The sequence below is a fragment of the Chlorocebus sabaeus genome, chromosome 21, assembly GCF_047675955.1.
Source record: "Chlorocebus sabaeus isolate Y175 chromosome 21, mChlSab1.0.hap1, whole genome shotgun sequence".
NCBI classification, from domain to species: Eukaryota; Metazoa; Chordata; class Mammalia; order Primates; family Cercopithecidae; genus Chlorocebus; species Chlorocebus sabaeus.
The window spans coordinates 47,802,678-47,818,754 of NC_132924.1; the positions used below are offsets into that span (position 1 = coordinate 47,802,678).

General features: G+C 36.4%; 1 protein-coding gene across 4 annotated transcripts in view; it reads left to right on the forward strand.

Annotated features, from left to right (window-relative positions):
* The window catches only part of ETV1 (ETS variant transcription factor 1), a 99,344-nt gene that overhangs the window by 37,621 nt on the left and 45,646 nt on the right, over nt 1-16,077 (forward strand). For all 4 annotated transcript variants that reach the window (XM_073009092.1, XM_073009091.1, XM_073009090.1 and 1 more), the window contains one exon: nt 13,112-13,241. In XM_073009092.1, coding sequence (XP_072865193.1) covers nt 13,112-13,241 — 130 coding nt within the window. The remainder of the gene's footprint in view (nt 1-13,111; nt 13,242-16,077) is intronic.

Consider the following 16,077-nt stretch of genomic DNA (forward strand, 5'->3'; position numbering starts at 1 on the left):
GGTTGTCATTATGAATGTTGGTTGCCACCCTTTGCTAAAATGCAGCAAATGCCCTCAGTTATTATTGAGGCTTGTAGAGCTCTGTGCCTTTATTAGTAAATGACTTTAGAATGTTATGCCCTTGGAATTCTTGTATCAGACCTTTGCCATTTTACTTTTCTCTCTTACATCAGTAAGTAAGCAAGCACTTACACACAGGCACTACATTTCAGAGCGATAAAAAAGACGATTTGGCCTAATGGCTTTAGTTTGCAGATTAAGAATAGAAGCCCAGGGAGGTTGCACAGTTAGTCCATGATTATGCAGCTAGCTGGGCTGGGAGCTGGGTAGAGATTACTCGACTCCGAATCCAATGTTCTTTCTACCAGGCCACACCTTTTCCTTTTCCTTCTGTCAGGATACCTTGTCCAAATTGACTTTTTCCATGTTTATTTATTTATTTTTGCTCTTAGTGTGTAGTTGACTGATAGAGAAATTGGAAACCAGATTAAACAGAAAAAGCAGTGAAGTAACATCTGATGGCTTGAAACTCTGTTTCTACAAGTCAATGTACATCCTTGACTCTGTCTTTTGTATAAGGAAGTGATTGGACTAATACTAGTAGTAACAAACTTTACTGAGTACTTGCCACATGTTAGGTACTATTAAGTTCTCATAGGTGTTACCTCATTAAATTCTTACACAAATCCCATGAGGACGTTCTGTGGGATTTGTGACATTACAATATTTGATATTATAATTAATAATTTTGATATTACAATATTTGATATTACAAAAGGGGAAACTCAGTAACACAAAGGTTACCCAGCTCACCAGAGGTCCTTCGTTTAGTAAGTGGCAAAGCCAAGATTTAGTCTCCATGTTCGTAACCAGTCAGCTTTTATGTGACTGAATCATCTACATTTTCTCTTTTGGCTGTAACACTTGATGATTCTGGGTTTGAATAATAACACCAACAACTAATGTCACTAAGGACTCAATATACACTTTTTATGTAGTGACTCCCTTAGTCCTATCAGCAACTCTATGAGGCAGGTGCTGTTATTATCCCATTTTATAGATGAGAAAATCGAAGTACAGAGAGGTTAAGTGGATTGCCCAGTCTTAAGTAAGTGGCAGTGGCAAGATTTAGAACTAGGCAGATTTAAGTGCCTGCTAGCTTTGCCACTATGTCTTATTGCCTGAGAGTAGGTACTTGAGTATTTAATCCATGGGTGTAACGTGAATTTTATAATATTTATTTTTGCTAATTAGAGATGATGTTTTGTGTGTGTGTGAGAGAGAGAGCGAGAGAAAGAGAACATGCACATGCACATTTACTTGTAAACATGATGATTTCTTATCTGTGTGTTAAATAGGGGGTAGGCAGGCAGATAAATGAGTGAAGTGAACTTAGCACAAGTGGTGTAGGGAATGGGGTGGTGGGGACTGTGGGGACTGTGGCATATAGGAAAGCACAGGTCCTGGCCAAAGGGGCAGCTGACAGTGGCTCAGCCAACTCCTGACCTGTTTTTCAAGCAGGAAAGTGGACCCAGTGTTGCTGGATATTTTGTGTGTGTGTGTGTGTGTGTGTGTGTGTGTGTGTATGTGTGTTGTTCCTAGAGAGGCCAGCAGTTTGGATTTTTAAACCAGAAGAAGATTTTGAAGCTGATGTTTAAATAATCACAGTTAATTGAAGTTATTTGCAACCACTCTGAAAGAAAGAAATATTGACAACCTCTGATTTAGATCATCAGGGCTGGGGGAAAGTGACCTTCTGAAAGTGAGACTTGGCCACATCTTGGTATCCCCACTACTTTTGGAAAAGATGAAAGATGGACCCCAATCCAGAATACTTATCCATTCTCTTCTATTAACATGTTATGGTATTGTGCAATGTAGAGACAGTTGAATTTTTAAGTCTGCTTTTGAGAAACAGCTGCCTTGTGAGGTTGCAGCATTCATCCAAAGGCCCCCAATCTGCAGAGTGAGGAATCCTGGCATCTGATTTCAGCTCTGTCCTCAGCACTAGTTTCCAAGTCTGTAGACACCTGATCCCTTCCAGGACTTTTTCAAACTGTACCTCCTTCGTTTAGGTACACCCTGGCAAGACTACTCAGGGATCCCTGCAAGAGAGTGTGAAGTTACTGTTACTGATAGGAGTTTGGGATCTCTCTCTCTCTGTCACACACACACACTCACAAAAGTTTGATGCTTCCTTCTGTGAAATGAGTTCTGAGACTCAGCACTGGTTTTTGAACTGCCCAGGAAGATCCTTGCACGTGCTAAGGATCTACTTCAGGAAGCAAGGTGGGGGCATATTGATGACTGCTTGCTTTTCCCCATAAAGGTCGCTCCACTCTTACCTGTTTTACACATTGGGCTTCCACTTATGATTCCCTTAGTACAAAGGTCTCCGAAGCTAAAACAAACATTGACTCAATCCTGAAAACTTAATCATATCTAATGTCTGCTTCAATTTAAAAACCCTGATGTTCCTAAAAAGGGAGGAGAGTTCACATTACTTTTCCCCTGTGTTGCCAAAGTGACTTCTAGGAGCAAACTGGGTATCTGATCTCTGCAGACTGACGGTACTCCTTTAAAACTTGGTGGCATTTTTTTTAATAGTTGCCCTCCTTAAAGAATATTATTTAAGAAAAAAACTCATATCAACTTGCTGTGCTATGGTCTAAATTCCTGTCTCGGAAATATTATAGGTGAATGTATTTCCAGATGCTGCAAATAATGGAAAATCATGAAAACTCGAATCAGTGTCCCTGTCCTTAAATGTGTTTCAGTTTGCATTTTGATAGCAGTTTAGAAATGTTATCGCTTGTTTTGTCACAGACATAATTCACATCTTTCTTCAGGCACTGTAAACAAGAGAAATGGTTTAATGGCCCCATAAAGGCACTCTGCTGATGGCTGAGATTAGGCCCTTTAGTAATGGATATTGGTGTGTGTATGTGTGAGTGGTATATGTACACAGTGGGGGTGGGGAGGACTTGGAAGAGGTAAATGTACTAGAAAGAATCTTTGAGAGCCTCAGATGCAGCTGAAAGTGCCTTCTGCTTCTGTGTGTCTTGGAAGATGGATTCACAAAGCATGTGACACCATTGTCTTTATTTATACTCAAGCCTTCCCCTTTGCTTCTGGAATTTAACTGAGCACTAATTGAGGTCATTGCGATCCATTTATTACCTGAAATTGAAGTCATATTAACTTAAAGTGAATGCTTTTCATCTACTGAGTGTATTCCTAACTACATATATTTGTATAAAAGGCTGTGTGCATTTTTCATGCCATGCTTGTATCTGGTCTTAAATAATCTAATTTATATATACCATTTACTTCCCCCCTCCCTTTTACAGAGATTTTTTTTTTTTAAATCACTGCTATAGCCAAGTGAAAATTTTTTATAAGCACTTTAGTATCCACACTATGATTTGTTTTGACTTTTTCAGTTACATTTTTTAGACAGGTGCAAAAAATTCTCCATGTTATACATCATCACCCTGATCTAAGTAAATGCCTTGAAATTTCTCAAAGCACATAAATTTGTAGATTTTTAGTCTCAATTTTGTGTCATTTTTTTAATCAGCTAGTTTGTGTATATTGCTGTAAAATTGGCTACACAAGGCTCCACATTTTTGGTTTTGAGAGTCAGAGTAAACCAAGAGTTAAGAGATTAAAATTAAGTGTCCTTTGTTGACTAGTTGAGCTGTCTCTGTCACTAGCAGGTGTCACTTTCCGTCCAGCCACTTTAGTGTTTTCCTTCTCCTTTTTTATTGTAGACTATATTCTGGAACAGGAATCAGCAAACTTTTCTCTGTAAAGAGTCAGATGGTAAATATTTCGGGCTTTGTAGGTCATATGGTTTCTGTTACAACTACTCCATTTGGCCATTGTAGCTCAAAGTAGCCCTAGACTAGACCGAAATGAATGGGTGGGAGAGTGTTCTACTAACGCTTCATTTACAAAAACAGGTGGAAGGCCAGATTTGGCCCATGGGCTGTAATTTGCCAACCTCTGTTCTAGAACAGCATACAGAAGACTATTCTAAAACATAATTTTTGAACAGACCAGAAATCGCAACCTCAAAATAAAGAGACTGTATTCAAGTCTCTTCCTCCAAAACTATAGATTTTATTTCTGTTTAGAGAAGAATTAAAAATGTGATGTGTTTTTCTTCCCAGGGTAATTGTTTGCTACTCACAGAAACTGCTACCCTATTTCACTCTTATGACAAGAGTTGGGAGGAAAGCAGAGTGAAAGGTCAGAGCCAAGACAACTTATCACTGTATTTACTTTCGCTGTCCACATATAGAAGGAGACCTTTCCATCATTGTGACATTTTGGCTATCAGAGTATAGGGGAAGCTTCAAATGTTGAATAGCAACATTCTTCCTTCAGTGGAATATGAGTGGTGTGAATTTTTAAATGCCTTTGGTCACAGTAATAAATTGAAAGAAGGCAGATTGCCTTAAAGCAAACATGAATACTCTGAGAAGCGTTTTTATTTGGATACAAATGCCAAGAATATAGTACTAAGGTCATACATACAGATACATGTATCAGACACACGTGAATTAGTCATACTTAAAGAATACTGCCTAATATTTTTATTAGGGAATATTTAAAACACCAAATAAAGCTCTAATTGGACTTCTGTGAGCTCTTGATAATAAGGACTATGTCTCACTATTTATCTTCATTCCATAGCTCCGCATTCCTTCACCCTCTCAGGACCTGCCATAGTGTCTGGGGCATGGTAGATGAATTAACGAGTGAATTAATGAATTAGTTGCTGAAGAAATGAATGAATAAAAATCTCATATAATGTGATAGTAGTGCTCATGTATGAAGGAAATAATGAGTGTGTGTGTATAAATAAATTTGAATTATATACTCAAGAGTTGAACAGTTACAATCTTAAGATTGAGCCCAGGACTCTAATTTATTTATTTATTTACTTATTTTGAGTCGGAGTCTCCTCTGTCACTCAGCCTGGAGTGCAGTGGCGCAGCTCACTGCAAGCTCCGCCTCCTGGGTTCATGCCATTCTCCTGCCTCAGCCTCCTGAGTAGCTGGGACTACAGGTGCCCGCCATCACGCCCAGCTAATTTTTTGTGTTTTTAGTAGAGATGGGGTTTCACTGTGTTAGCCAGGATGGTCTCGATTTCCTGACCTCGTGATCTGCCCTCCTCGGCTTCCCAAAGTGCTGGGATTACAGGCGTGAGCCACCGTGCCCGACCAGGGCTCTAATTCTTAATGTGCTATGATTTAGTGTTAGATCTTTAGTCAGACATGGTCTTAGCTTCTTTGTGCCTTTTAAAAAGATCTGTTAAATGGGAATGATTATATATGTTCTTGTCTTAAATGATGAGAATCAAATAGAGTATGGGACAATTCTTTGAAATTGGTTAAATGTTATGTGTGTTTGAGTGGTTTTTTTTTTTTTTTTTTTGTATAGTTAATGTTTTCTATTAGGATTACAATTAGTGTTTTCTATTAGGATTCCAAACTCAATCAGAGTTTGTTAACACTTAAGTTAAACATATTATCTTTGTTAAATTTACAAGACATCATCTTCACTGTAAAAATATAAACAAAAACATACATGAATCATAGATTTCATTGTTCATTCTCTGGATTTACATTAACCAGTCAGTTGTAACAAACATTATCTGTTTTCAATGTAAGGATACAAATAATGCCCCAATCTTATGATTGTTTGGGAAATATTCTCCTATGAGCAAATTTTAAATTCATATTCTCAGCCAGGTGTAGTGGCTCATGCCTATAATCCCAGCACTTCAGGAGTTTGAGACCAGCTTGGCCAACATGGTGAAACCCCGTCTCTATTAAAAATGCAAAAAAATTAGCTGAGCATGGTGGCAAACACCTGTAATCCCAGCTACTTGGGAGGCTGAGGCAGGAGAATCACTTGAACCCTCGAGTCGGAGGTTGTAGTGAGCTGAGATCGTGCCACTGAACTCCAGCCTGGGAGACAGAGCGAGACTCCATCTCAAAATAAATAAATGAATGAATAAATAAATAAAATAAGTAAATAAATACATATTCTCCACTTATATTTCAAGGGTTCAAATGTGATTTTACATTATGTATCTACCCTCAGCCAAAGATGTAGTTGTATACCAGCATTGTTGCTCTTAGAAAGCTCAGGGCATTTCTATGCTCTGGTAAAATAATAATGATAAGATTGTGCCCTCTTTCTAAAATATAGGTAGAAAAAATTGAAAGCAATGATGTGTCATAGTTCATAGTTCTAAAATGAAAACAGTTACTAATTAAGCAAAAACTTCATGAGGAATACCATAACCCCAAGTAAACTTCCGAATTAAGAAGTGGTTAAGTTTATTTTGGAAGTGCATTTTTTAAAGTCTTGGTATTTTGGAGCTCTTAAATTTAACCATTAGAAGAACTCAAGTGATCATTAGTCAGTCTTAAGATGTGGTTTTAAAGGTCAAGCTTCCATCAAAGAAAAAATGCAAGACACATCTCTTGAGCGTTCTTTCTGCCTTTCCTCCCAAAAATTTGATTGTCCGGAGGAGTTGTGAATCGTAAAAGTTTCCATGGAAAATGTGTTTGAAGAATGCCAGAGGAAGACTGCAGATTTTCTAGATAAATTATCTGACCTGTCTGAAGTCAGGGATAAAAAATATAATATCATTTTGAACCACCACTTTGCAAATGAAATGAAGGAGTTAACTCACTTGATTTGGTGCACTTGAAGAAGGAAAGATTCACTTTAATTAAAACTACAAACAATGCAGATGCCTGTAACTCTGTTCCAGACCCAGCAAGGATGGTACTGCAAGAGAAATGAAAAGTACCTAGCAGCCTCGGCAGCAGGCTGGAGCCGTGTTCAACGAAAGTAATTTAATTAGTGTTGATCATGACTCCAGATGATGGTGATTTGATAAGGAATAATTTAGTACTTAACAGCCTTTTACATGCACCAACTCCATGTGGGAAGGTAAAGCAAATTGCACAAAATGAATGTGCTGCTTTTGCTTGTGCCTGTGCCAATGAACTGGAAAACTGCCTGTTAAACGCAGACTCAGATTCTCAGCCCTGTGAAAGCCCTCTCTGATGGGAATCTCTACACTACTCTTATTTAAGAATAAATAAGAGAAGTCATTTTTGTGACACAGAATCTCCAGGAAGCAGGAAAGTTAAAATGAGGAAAATAATGTAGCCTACGGCTTTTGTGCTGTAAGTTGAAGATTTTTAGGTTGGCTTTCTCTTTTTTCCTCACATGCAGCAATTCAAAAAAAAAAAAAAAAAAAAAAAAAATCTTGCCAACTCACATTCATTGGATTACTTATTTGGCTTATGATTAGAAAAAAAAAAAATCAGTTTCAAGGGCCCATAGTGACTGAGACCCACATAGGTTGAACCTGTTATGGAGAGAGCTGGGTATCCCAAAACTGCTGGAGTGGGAGAACTTGTAAGAATCCTTGAGTGTTGGCATCTAAGGAAAAGGAAGATGTTACTGGATTTAAAAAAAAAAAAAAAAAAAAAAAAAACTCTTTTCAACTACTGGACCTATTTGAATGCAGCATACATCAGATCACAGTGGATTCAAATTTGCCCAATTATGAGCAATCACCTAGAAAGTTTTATAAGATTCAGAATCCTGATACAACCCAGTTCTAATGAATGGAATTTCTGGGAGTGGTGTATTAGTTTTCCCGGGCTGCTGTAACAAAGTATCACAAACTGGGTTGCTTTGTGAAATTTGTTGTTTCAAAGTTCTGGAGGCTGGGAATCCAAGATAAAGGCTGTCAGCAGGACTTGGAGGGCTGTGAGAGAGAATCTATTCCCTGCCTCTTCCTAGCTTCTGGTAGTTTCCTGGGAACCTCTGGCATTCCTTGGCTTGTAGAGGCCTCACTCTTACCTGTGCCCTCGTTTTCATGTAGCAGTCTCCCTGTGTGCATGTCTCTTTAACCAGATTCTCCCTTTTATAAAGATACTAGTCACATTGGTTTAGTGCTCACCTTAATGACCTTATGTAAATTGAATCTTCCAAATAAGAGATTCTGGTGTTGAAATTTCAACATGTAAATTCTGAGCGGACACAATCCAACCAATAACCAATGGGGTTTGAGAATCTGTGTTTCTCCAGCAGCTCCCTAGATAATTTGATGATGTGCCAGATTTGGGGATCCTGTGTTCAGGGATCAGCTCGCCTCTGATAACCCTTTGAGAATCCTTACGCCCTGCAGTAGTAGACTGAATGTTTGTGTCCCCCTCTCACTGACCCCGCCCCAGCAAATTCAGATATTGAAACTGACTCCCCAGTGTGATGGTATTTGGAGGTGAGGACTTCGGGAAGTGATTAGGTCATGAAGATGGAGCCAGTGGGATTAGTGCCCCTATTCCCTTACTAAAGAGATCCCAGGGAGCTCACTTGTGATTTCTGCTATGTGAAGTTGCAACGAGAAGATGACTATCTGTGGACCAGGAAGTGAGCTTTCACCAAACACTGAATCTGCTGGTGACTTGATGCTGGATTTCCCAGCTTCCAGAACTGTCAGCAATAAATACCTGTTGTTTATAAACCATACAGTCTATGATATTTTTGTTACAGCAGCCTAAACAGATTAAGACATGCCCCTTCTTCTGAGGTCACTTCAGGAAACTCACTGGGCCAATCTGAAAGTAGTAGAGCACCGAATAGCATTTCCACTAGCATGGATCATGCCTTTTGCTTCTAGGTCCATACTAACGGACATTTTGATAGAAGGCTGCTGTTATGCTAGCAGCCATTCATGATGGTGCCAAAAACATGCCATTCCTCCCCACCCTCCATTCCCTACCCATCTGGAATAATCTCTCCTGTGAAGTTGAAGCGCATTTTCAGATGTCTCAGCTGCGTCAAAAGGCCAGACATGTTCAAGTAACTTAATTAGTGTAGCTTTGATTAATGTCCCTCAGAGTTTTTTAAATTTTATATTGATATACATTCATTATAATGCAAAAATCTGATGTATATTTTGATGAATTTTACATGTGTATATATCCACATAACCACCACCCAGAGCAAGATATAAAATGTTTCTAGCAAGATGCATTTCTATAACTTCATACATGTGAGATCATCTGTGTTTTTGCATGTAATTTGTCCCTTTTTATTCCTGTATAGTATTCATTCCATTGTATGCTTATGCCATGATTTATTTATCCATTTGCCCATTGGTGAATATTTGAGTTTTTCCAGTTTTTGCTATCATGATTAAAGCTTCTTTGAACATTCTCACACATGTCTTTTGGTGAATATATGCACTCCTTTTTCTTGGATATATACCTAAGGGTGTATTATTAAATCATAGAGTAGATTTCTGTTGCCCTAGTAGATATTGCCAGAAAGTTTTCCAAAGTGTTTGTTATACTAATCCATACTCTCAGCAGCTTGTATAAAAGTTCCCATTGCTTCTTGTCTTCACCAAAACTTCATAATGTCTATCTTTTGCAGGTTAGTCATTCTGGTGATATCTATATCTATCTGATACAATGATATAGTGATAATCTCATGTGAATTATTTTGCAGTTTTCTGAAGAATAGAGATTTTAAATACCTTTGCATATATTTTATTGTTGTTCCCATTTGTTTTGCTGTCTGGATATCCTCTTTTGTGAACTGCCTGCCTGTTTCAAGACTTTCTGCCAATTTTTTAAATGGGGAATTTGTCTTATCTTACTGATATGTTGCAATTCTTATTTTCTTAAATATGAGTTCTTTGTCAGATCTTTCTACTTAAAACATCTTATAGCTTGTGACTTACTTTCCTTTTTTTTTTTAATAGTGTCTTTTGAAAAAGTGTTCTTGATTTCAATGAAGCCTAATTTGCTGATATTTTTTCTTTTATGGTTAGTGCTTTTTGTGTCCTGTTTATAAATATTTTCCTACTTGATGGTACTCAAGACTTAAAATATAGTAATATTAAATATTATAGTCTCCAATATGGCTGACATTTTGATAAATTTGATAAACTTTACATCATACTGCATACATATTTATTAGCTATAGAGGTCATCAATTTTTAGTCATATAAATTTGATCTAATCTCTCAGGTACAATATGATTTGTTACTTGAATTCCTTATATGTTGCTACTGCTTTTTCTTATGAAAATGTAAAACCCAATACTTAATCTGAAGTGCTAAAACTTGGATGTATGCGTGTTCTCACTTATAAGTAGGAGCTAGATGATGAGAACACATGGACACAAAGGGGAAGAACAGACGCTGGGGGCTACTTGAGGATGGAGGGTGGGAAGACGAAGAGGATCAGAAAAAAATAACTACTGGGTCCTAGGCTTAGTATCTGGATGATAAAATAATCTGTACAACAAACTCCCATGACACGAGCTTACCTATATAATAAACCTGCACATGTATCCCTGAACCTAAAATGAAAGTTAAAAAACAAAACAAAACTTGAGAATACACGTTTTGCTAAATATGTTCAAAGATGTAATAAATAATAGAAAACCATTTGTTTAAAAAAAAAAAAAGACATGCATGGTTAATGTATTACCAAGGTGTGTCATTTAGTATTTGTTATTCTAAGATGTCATGTACACACACACAACACACAGATATACACTGGGAGACAATTTTCTTATAGAGTACTACTTTATTTGTTTGTTTGCTTATTTATTTATTTGAGGCAGAGTCTCACTCTGTCACCTAGGCTGGAGTGCAGTGGCACGATCTTGGCAACCTCTGCCTCGCGGGTTCAAGTGATTCTCGTGCCCCAGCCTCCTGAGTAGCTGTAATTATAGGTGGACACTACCATCCCTGGCTAATTTTTGTATTTTTAGTGGAAATGGAGTTTCACCATGTTGACAAGGCTGGTCTCAAACTCTTGGACTCAAGTAATCTCCCCACATTGACCTCCCAAAGAGCTGGGATTACAGGTGTGACCCACCGTACTGGGCCTAGAACACTACTTTAAATTCTTCGTGGGTTTTCTTTTTACATTTAAAAAATGTTTACCCAGGAAATTGAGGACACATAGACAAATGTAAAGAGAATAATGTTAATTCCCTCCTGCCCTTCAATTGGCTTTTACCATTTATCAAAATTTTTCTAATCTTATTCATCACTTTCCTCATAAATAATTTTTTCTAGAGTATTTTAAAGAAAATTCTGGATATTTTATCTGTAAATATTTTATGAACCTCTAAAATTAAAACTTTTAAAATACAGTTACTGTGCCATTATCACATCCAAGAAAATTAACAATGATTTATTAAATTCTCTAATAACTAGTCTATACTAAAATGTCTTATTTATTGCAGAGTTGTCTTTTTATAGTTGGCTTGTTCAAATCAGAATTCAAACAAGTCCTCATAATTGATTCTTGAGGTCCTTAAGCCTCTTCTGTCAGAAGAATTAGAGCTTTCTGACTTGGTAAAGTTAATGCACATGAGTATTCTTGACATATGGAGATATACAAAATTTCTCTTTTGTTTTTTCTTTACTTTGAATAGGTGTACTAAACATGTATGCGTGCACACACACACACACAACATTAAAACATGCTTTGAAATTGTATACCTAGGATAATTATTTTATTATTATGTGTTAGGTTTCTCTTAGATCACTTAAGTAAAGTTTACCTATTTGGCAAATTTATTTTCTAGAATTTTTCAGATGACTCTTGATTGCCATTGAACAGTTGTATCAAAATTATATGCATATAAAACAAATAGTATTTGTTTTCCTGAAGCTTGGTAGTTTGTGATATCAAATTTTTATATTAAAAATTATATATAACATTCAAGCTAATGCAAGTTTATAATTCTGTAATGGCATAATTAGATTGAATGACAAATGACATCATAAACCAATCAATATTCTTATGACTATTTTTTCCTTTTTTAAACCAATTTCTCATTTATACCAAAAATTTAATTACTCTGATAAGATTTCTAATAGGCATTTCTTCAGTTTCATATTGAAGAATAAAAAATATATAGCTTTTTTTTTTTTTTGAGATGGAGTCTCACTCTGTTGCCCAGGCTGGAATGCAATGGTATGACCTCGGCTCACTGCAACCTCCACCTTCTGGGTTCAAGCAATTCTCCTATCTCAGCCTCCCAAGTAGCTGGGATTATAAGCACCTGCCATCATACCCGGCTAATTTTTGTATTTTTGTAGAGACAGGGTTTCACCATGTTGCTCAGGTTGGTCTTGAACTCCTGACCTCAGGTGATCCACTTGCCTTAGCCTCCCAAAGTGTTGGGATTACCAATGTGAGCCACAGCGCCCAGCCTATAGCATGTTTTTTAATTATTGGATTTAAAACTGTGATTCCCTCCCCATATACATAATTTTTAAGTTTTCATATTTTGTGATGTAGCTTTGTATGTTATTGCACATAAATGCGTATAAGCATTTATATGCTTTAAGTCACAGTAAAAAGGTGAAAACATCATTTCGTATAGAATAATTGTTTCATGGTAGATTACATGTGACAAACAACATTTACATATTTCTCAGATTTCATCTTCACAGTTCTGGTAATTAGATAAGCAGATACTTAATCTCTATTTTATAGATGAGAGCTGGCCTCAAAGATGTTGACTTTTTGCCCAAAGTAATATCAGTTACTTCTGGACCTGCGCCTGGATTTTCTTTGTCCTAGTCTAGTTGTCATTTCATTAAACTATTATTATTGATGCAGTTGATATATTTTACTTTCAATAATGCTTAAAATTGTATTTTGGTCTTTAGTTGATTCTTGGCTAATCAGTTGTAATTTTTCTGCTTTAGTCATTGTAAACCTTTCTGATATGTTTTCAAAATGTACTTTCTTGAAACTGAGCTTCTAGCATTGTTAATATCAGTTAAGCAAACTACAAGTGACTCACTTAAGTAATGAGAGAAAATTCAAGCATGCATTTTGTTACACAATAAAGGCAGAAAAGGAGTATATGAAGATTTTCTGAAATCTTCTGCTACTGAAATTCATCAAATGTGATTTTTCTTACATATATAATATGTGAATGACATTTTCAACAAGAGAAGTAGAACACATTAATCTCCATAATTCCTAACAGCATTTAATTTTTGTGGGTATTTTGTTCTTTTTTCTAGTGGCTTTTCATGGCCTACCCCTGAAAATCAAGAAAGAACCCCACAGTCCGTGTTCAGAAATCGGCTCTGCCTGCAGTCAAGAACAGCCCTTTAAATTCAGCTATGGAGAAAAGTGCCTGTACAATGTCAGGTAAAGCCACCAGGTGTTTGTATATAAGACAGTGGTTCTTATTGAATCAAAAAGTCCAGAATAATATGAAATCTCAAGTCATATTTTATGAGTTACATCTTTAATATGTAACAAGCTAATTAGGTAATGCATTTAGCAGAATTCTAAAGAACCATTTACCATCCAAACACACACTTTGGATTCATTTTAAAGCAATAATTTTTATCCAGATCATTAGTTGCTTTTCTACTGTAGGGATGCATCTTGGGTTTGAAAAAGGAGTTTTACTTGGCACAAGCAGCTTTTGAAAGTTCCAATTAGAATGAATGCATTATACACTTTAGATAGAGTTTGTAGAAAAAAAAAATGAAACATTTGGCAGGTCTAAGCAGTACATTAGTTATCTGTCAGGTTTTGCAGATGATCTATAAGATGAGTTCATGGACAATTTGCAATAAAACTGGAATTTCATAAGACTTAGCAGAGGCTTTTATCTATTAAAAAGCTGGTTGTTCTGATGATGATAATAAAGGGTGGTGCAGTAAAAGTACATTGTTCATTTGTTAGAAAATTTTATCACATATATGTTCATTAAAAACCCTTCAAAGTAAATTACATGATGCTACTTTTCATATTGGCCTTTAATTGTATAAAGAAAAAGTTGGCTGTTTCTACTGAGTGTTATCACTGTCAATTACAGTAGAAACTTAGTTCTTACAAGGAGTTTGGAAACTTACACAAATGATTCCAGATATTTGTACTGTTTTATAAGTTATGTCAATTCAGATTCATCATACATTATGACCCAAAGGAGTCTTCTATTAAATATTTCCTCAGATATTTATTGCATACACTGTTTATGTCCAAGATATGTAAGAGTCTAGAAACATAGGCCAGACGTGGTGGCTCATGCCTGTAATCCCAGCACTTTGGGAGGCAGAGCTGGGCAGATCACCTGAGGTCAGGAGTTCGAGACCAGCCTGACCAACCTGGAGAAGCCCCGTCTCTACTAAAAATACAAAATTAGCCGGGCATGGTGGCGCATGCTGTAATCCCAGCTACTCCAGAGGCTGAGACAGGAGAATCGCTTGAACCCGGGAGGTGGAGGTTGTGGTGAGCCAAGATCGTGCCATTGCACTCCAGCCTGGGCAACAAGAGAGATAATCCATCTCAAAAATAAAAAAGAAACAGACTTGTGCCATTATGGCAGCTGACCAATGCTCAGATATTTTATTACCATTTGTTCTCGCAAACTTTTATGTTTTTTTATGTCTTGTCTTTTATGTTTGCTTTTCTAAGAGGTTCACCAGAGCCCGAAATGATGAGCGGGCTCAGTTGAAACTGCAAAGTTTTATAAAACAGGTCTCTTGTGGAAGCTAACTATTAAAGCATACTGAGTTCAGATAAGACAGTATGGATCGATCTGAGTTTTATTTTATAATTCAGTTTTGTTTTTGCATTTTCTTCTTACAAGTACTGTGTATCCACAACATAATTATTTAACATATTGAGGAATTTCTAGTCAATGCCAGTTAGATATAGAATTGTCATTGCCTTTCAGCATTAATCAGAATTGTGATTGTGAAATCATCACTGTTTTATATGCCATATCTGACATCCATAAATCAATAATAAAGGAATCGCCTGAATATTTTGAGTTTCTTTTGGGGGATGAATAATCTCCACAGTGATATATGGAATATGCAATAAATTCTGGTACTTCCATCTCTATACAGAAAATATTATTGAGTACAGCATTTCATGGGGGAATAGTTTCATTTTTTTCTTCATTCATGAGAATGAGTTAGGTTAACCATTTCACAAAAGAAGTGGGTTTTTCTTCAGAAATACTGGTAAAGAACATATGTGTAACCAAACATGCACTTCATTATATGAACATTGTTGACTTTGCTTTAAAGCAAGAGCGGGCTTGTGCAGCATGTATTCCTTTACTCCTTGTAAAAGATTTTTGCAGGTGGATATAATTCCATTGCATTGATGGAGCAATAGAATAAATTATTACATAATTTAATTCAAAAAGAAATATTTCTTTCTAAAGGAAAAAAAGTGTACTGATGATTGCTTTTTATTTTATTTTACTTATTTTTTTTTGGAGACAGGGTCTCACTCGGTCAGCCAGGCTGGAGTGCAGTGGCGCGATCTGGGCTCACTGCAACCTCTGCCTCCCGGGTTCAAGCGATCCTCTCACCTCAGTCTTGTGACTATCTGAGCCTACAGCCATGTGTCACCACACCCAGCTAATTTTTTGTATTTTTAGTAGAGACGGGGTTTCACCATGTTGCTCAGGCTGGTCTTAAACTCCTGTGCTTAAGCGATCCTCCCACCTCAGCCTCCCAAAGTGCTGGGATCACGGGCATGAGCCACTGTGCCCAGCAAAATGAAATACATCATTGTAACTTAGAAATGTCCTGTTTTAAAAAAAATTTAAGGAAATTTAGTTTTAGTAAAATATTTTATAGATGACAAAAATTAGTTAAATCACATTCTTGAAAGTTACACATAGGAAAGCAGTTTAAAATCGTAATACAAAATCAAGCTTACTCATTTTATTATTTTATAATTGTGAGTGTTTAGGAGTTAGACTGTAATAGGATTTTATTCCTAATAACATTATTTTGTACTTATTCTCCAAGAAAATTTAAATATATCAGACATTTTAATTTACCTCATTAATCTTCATTATTCCATGTGAGGAAGTTAAGGCCAAGCATCATTTATTTAATATAATAAAATGAAAATAAAGTAAAAGCATTGCCTTCTTAAAATCCCACCACAAATAAAAGCAAGCCAGGTATAGTCTCTACCTTATTAAGCTGATGTTAGTTATCGTTTTAAA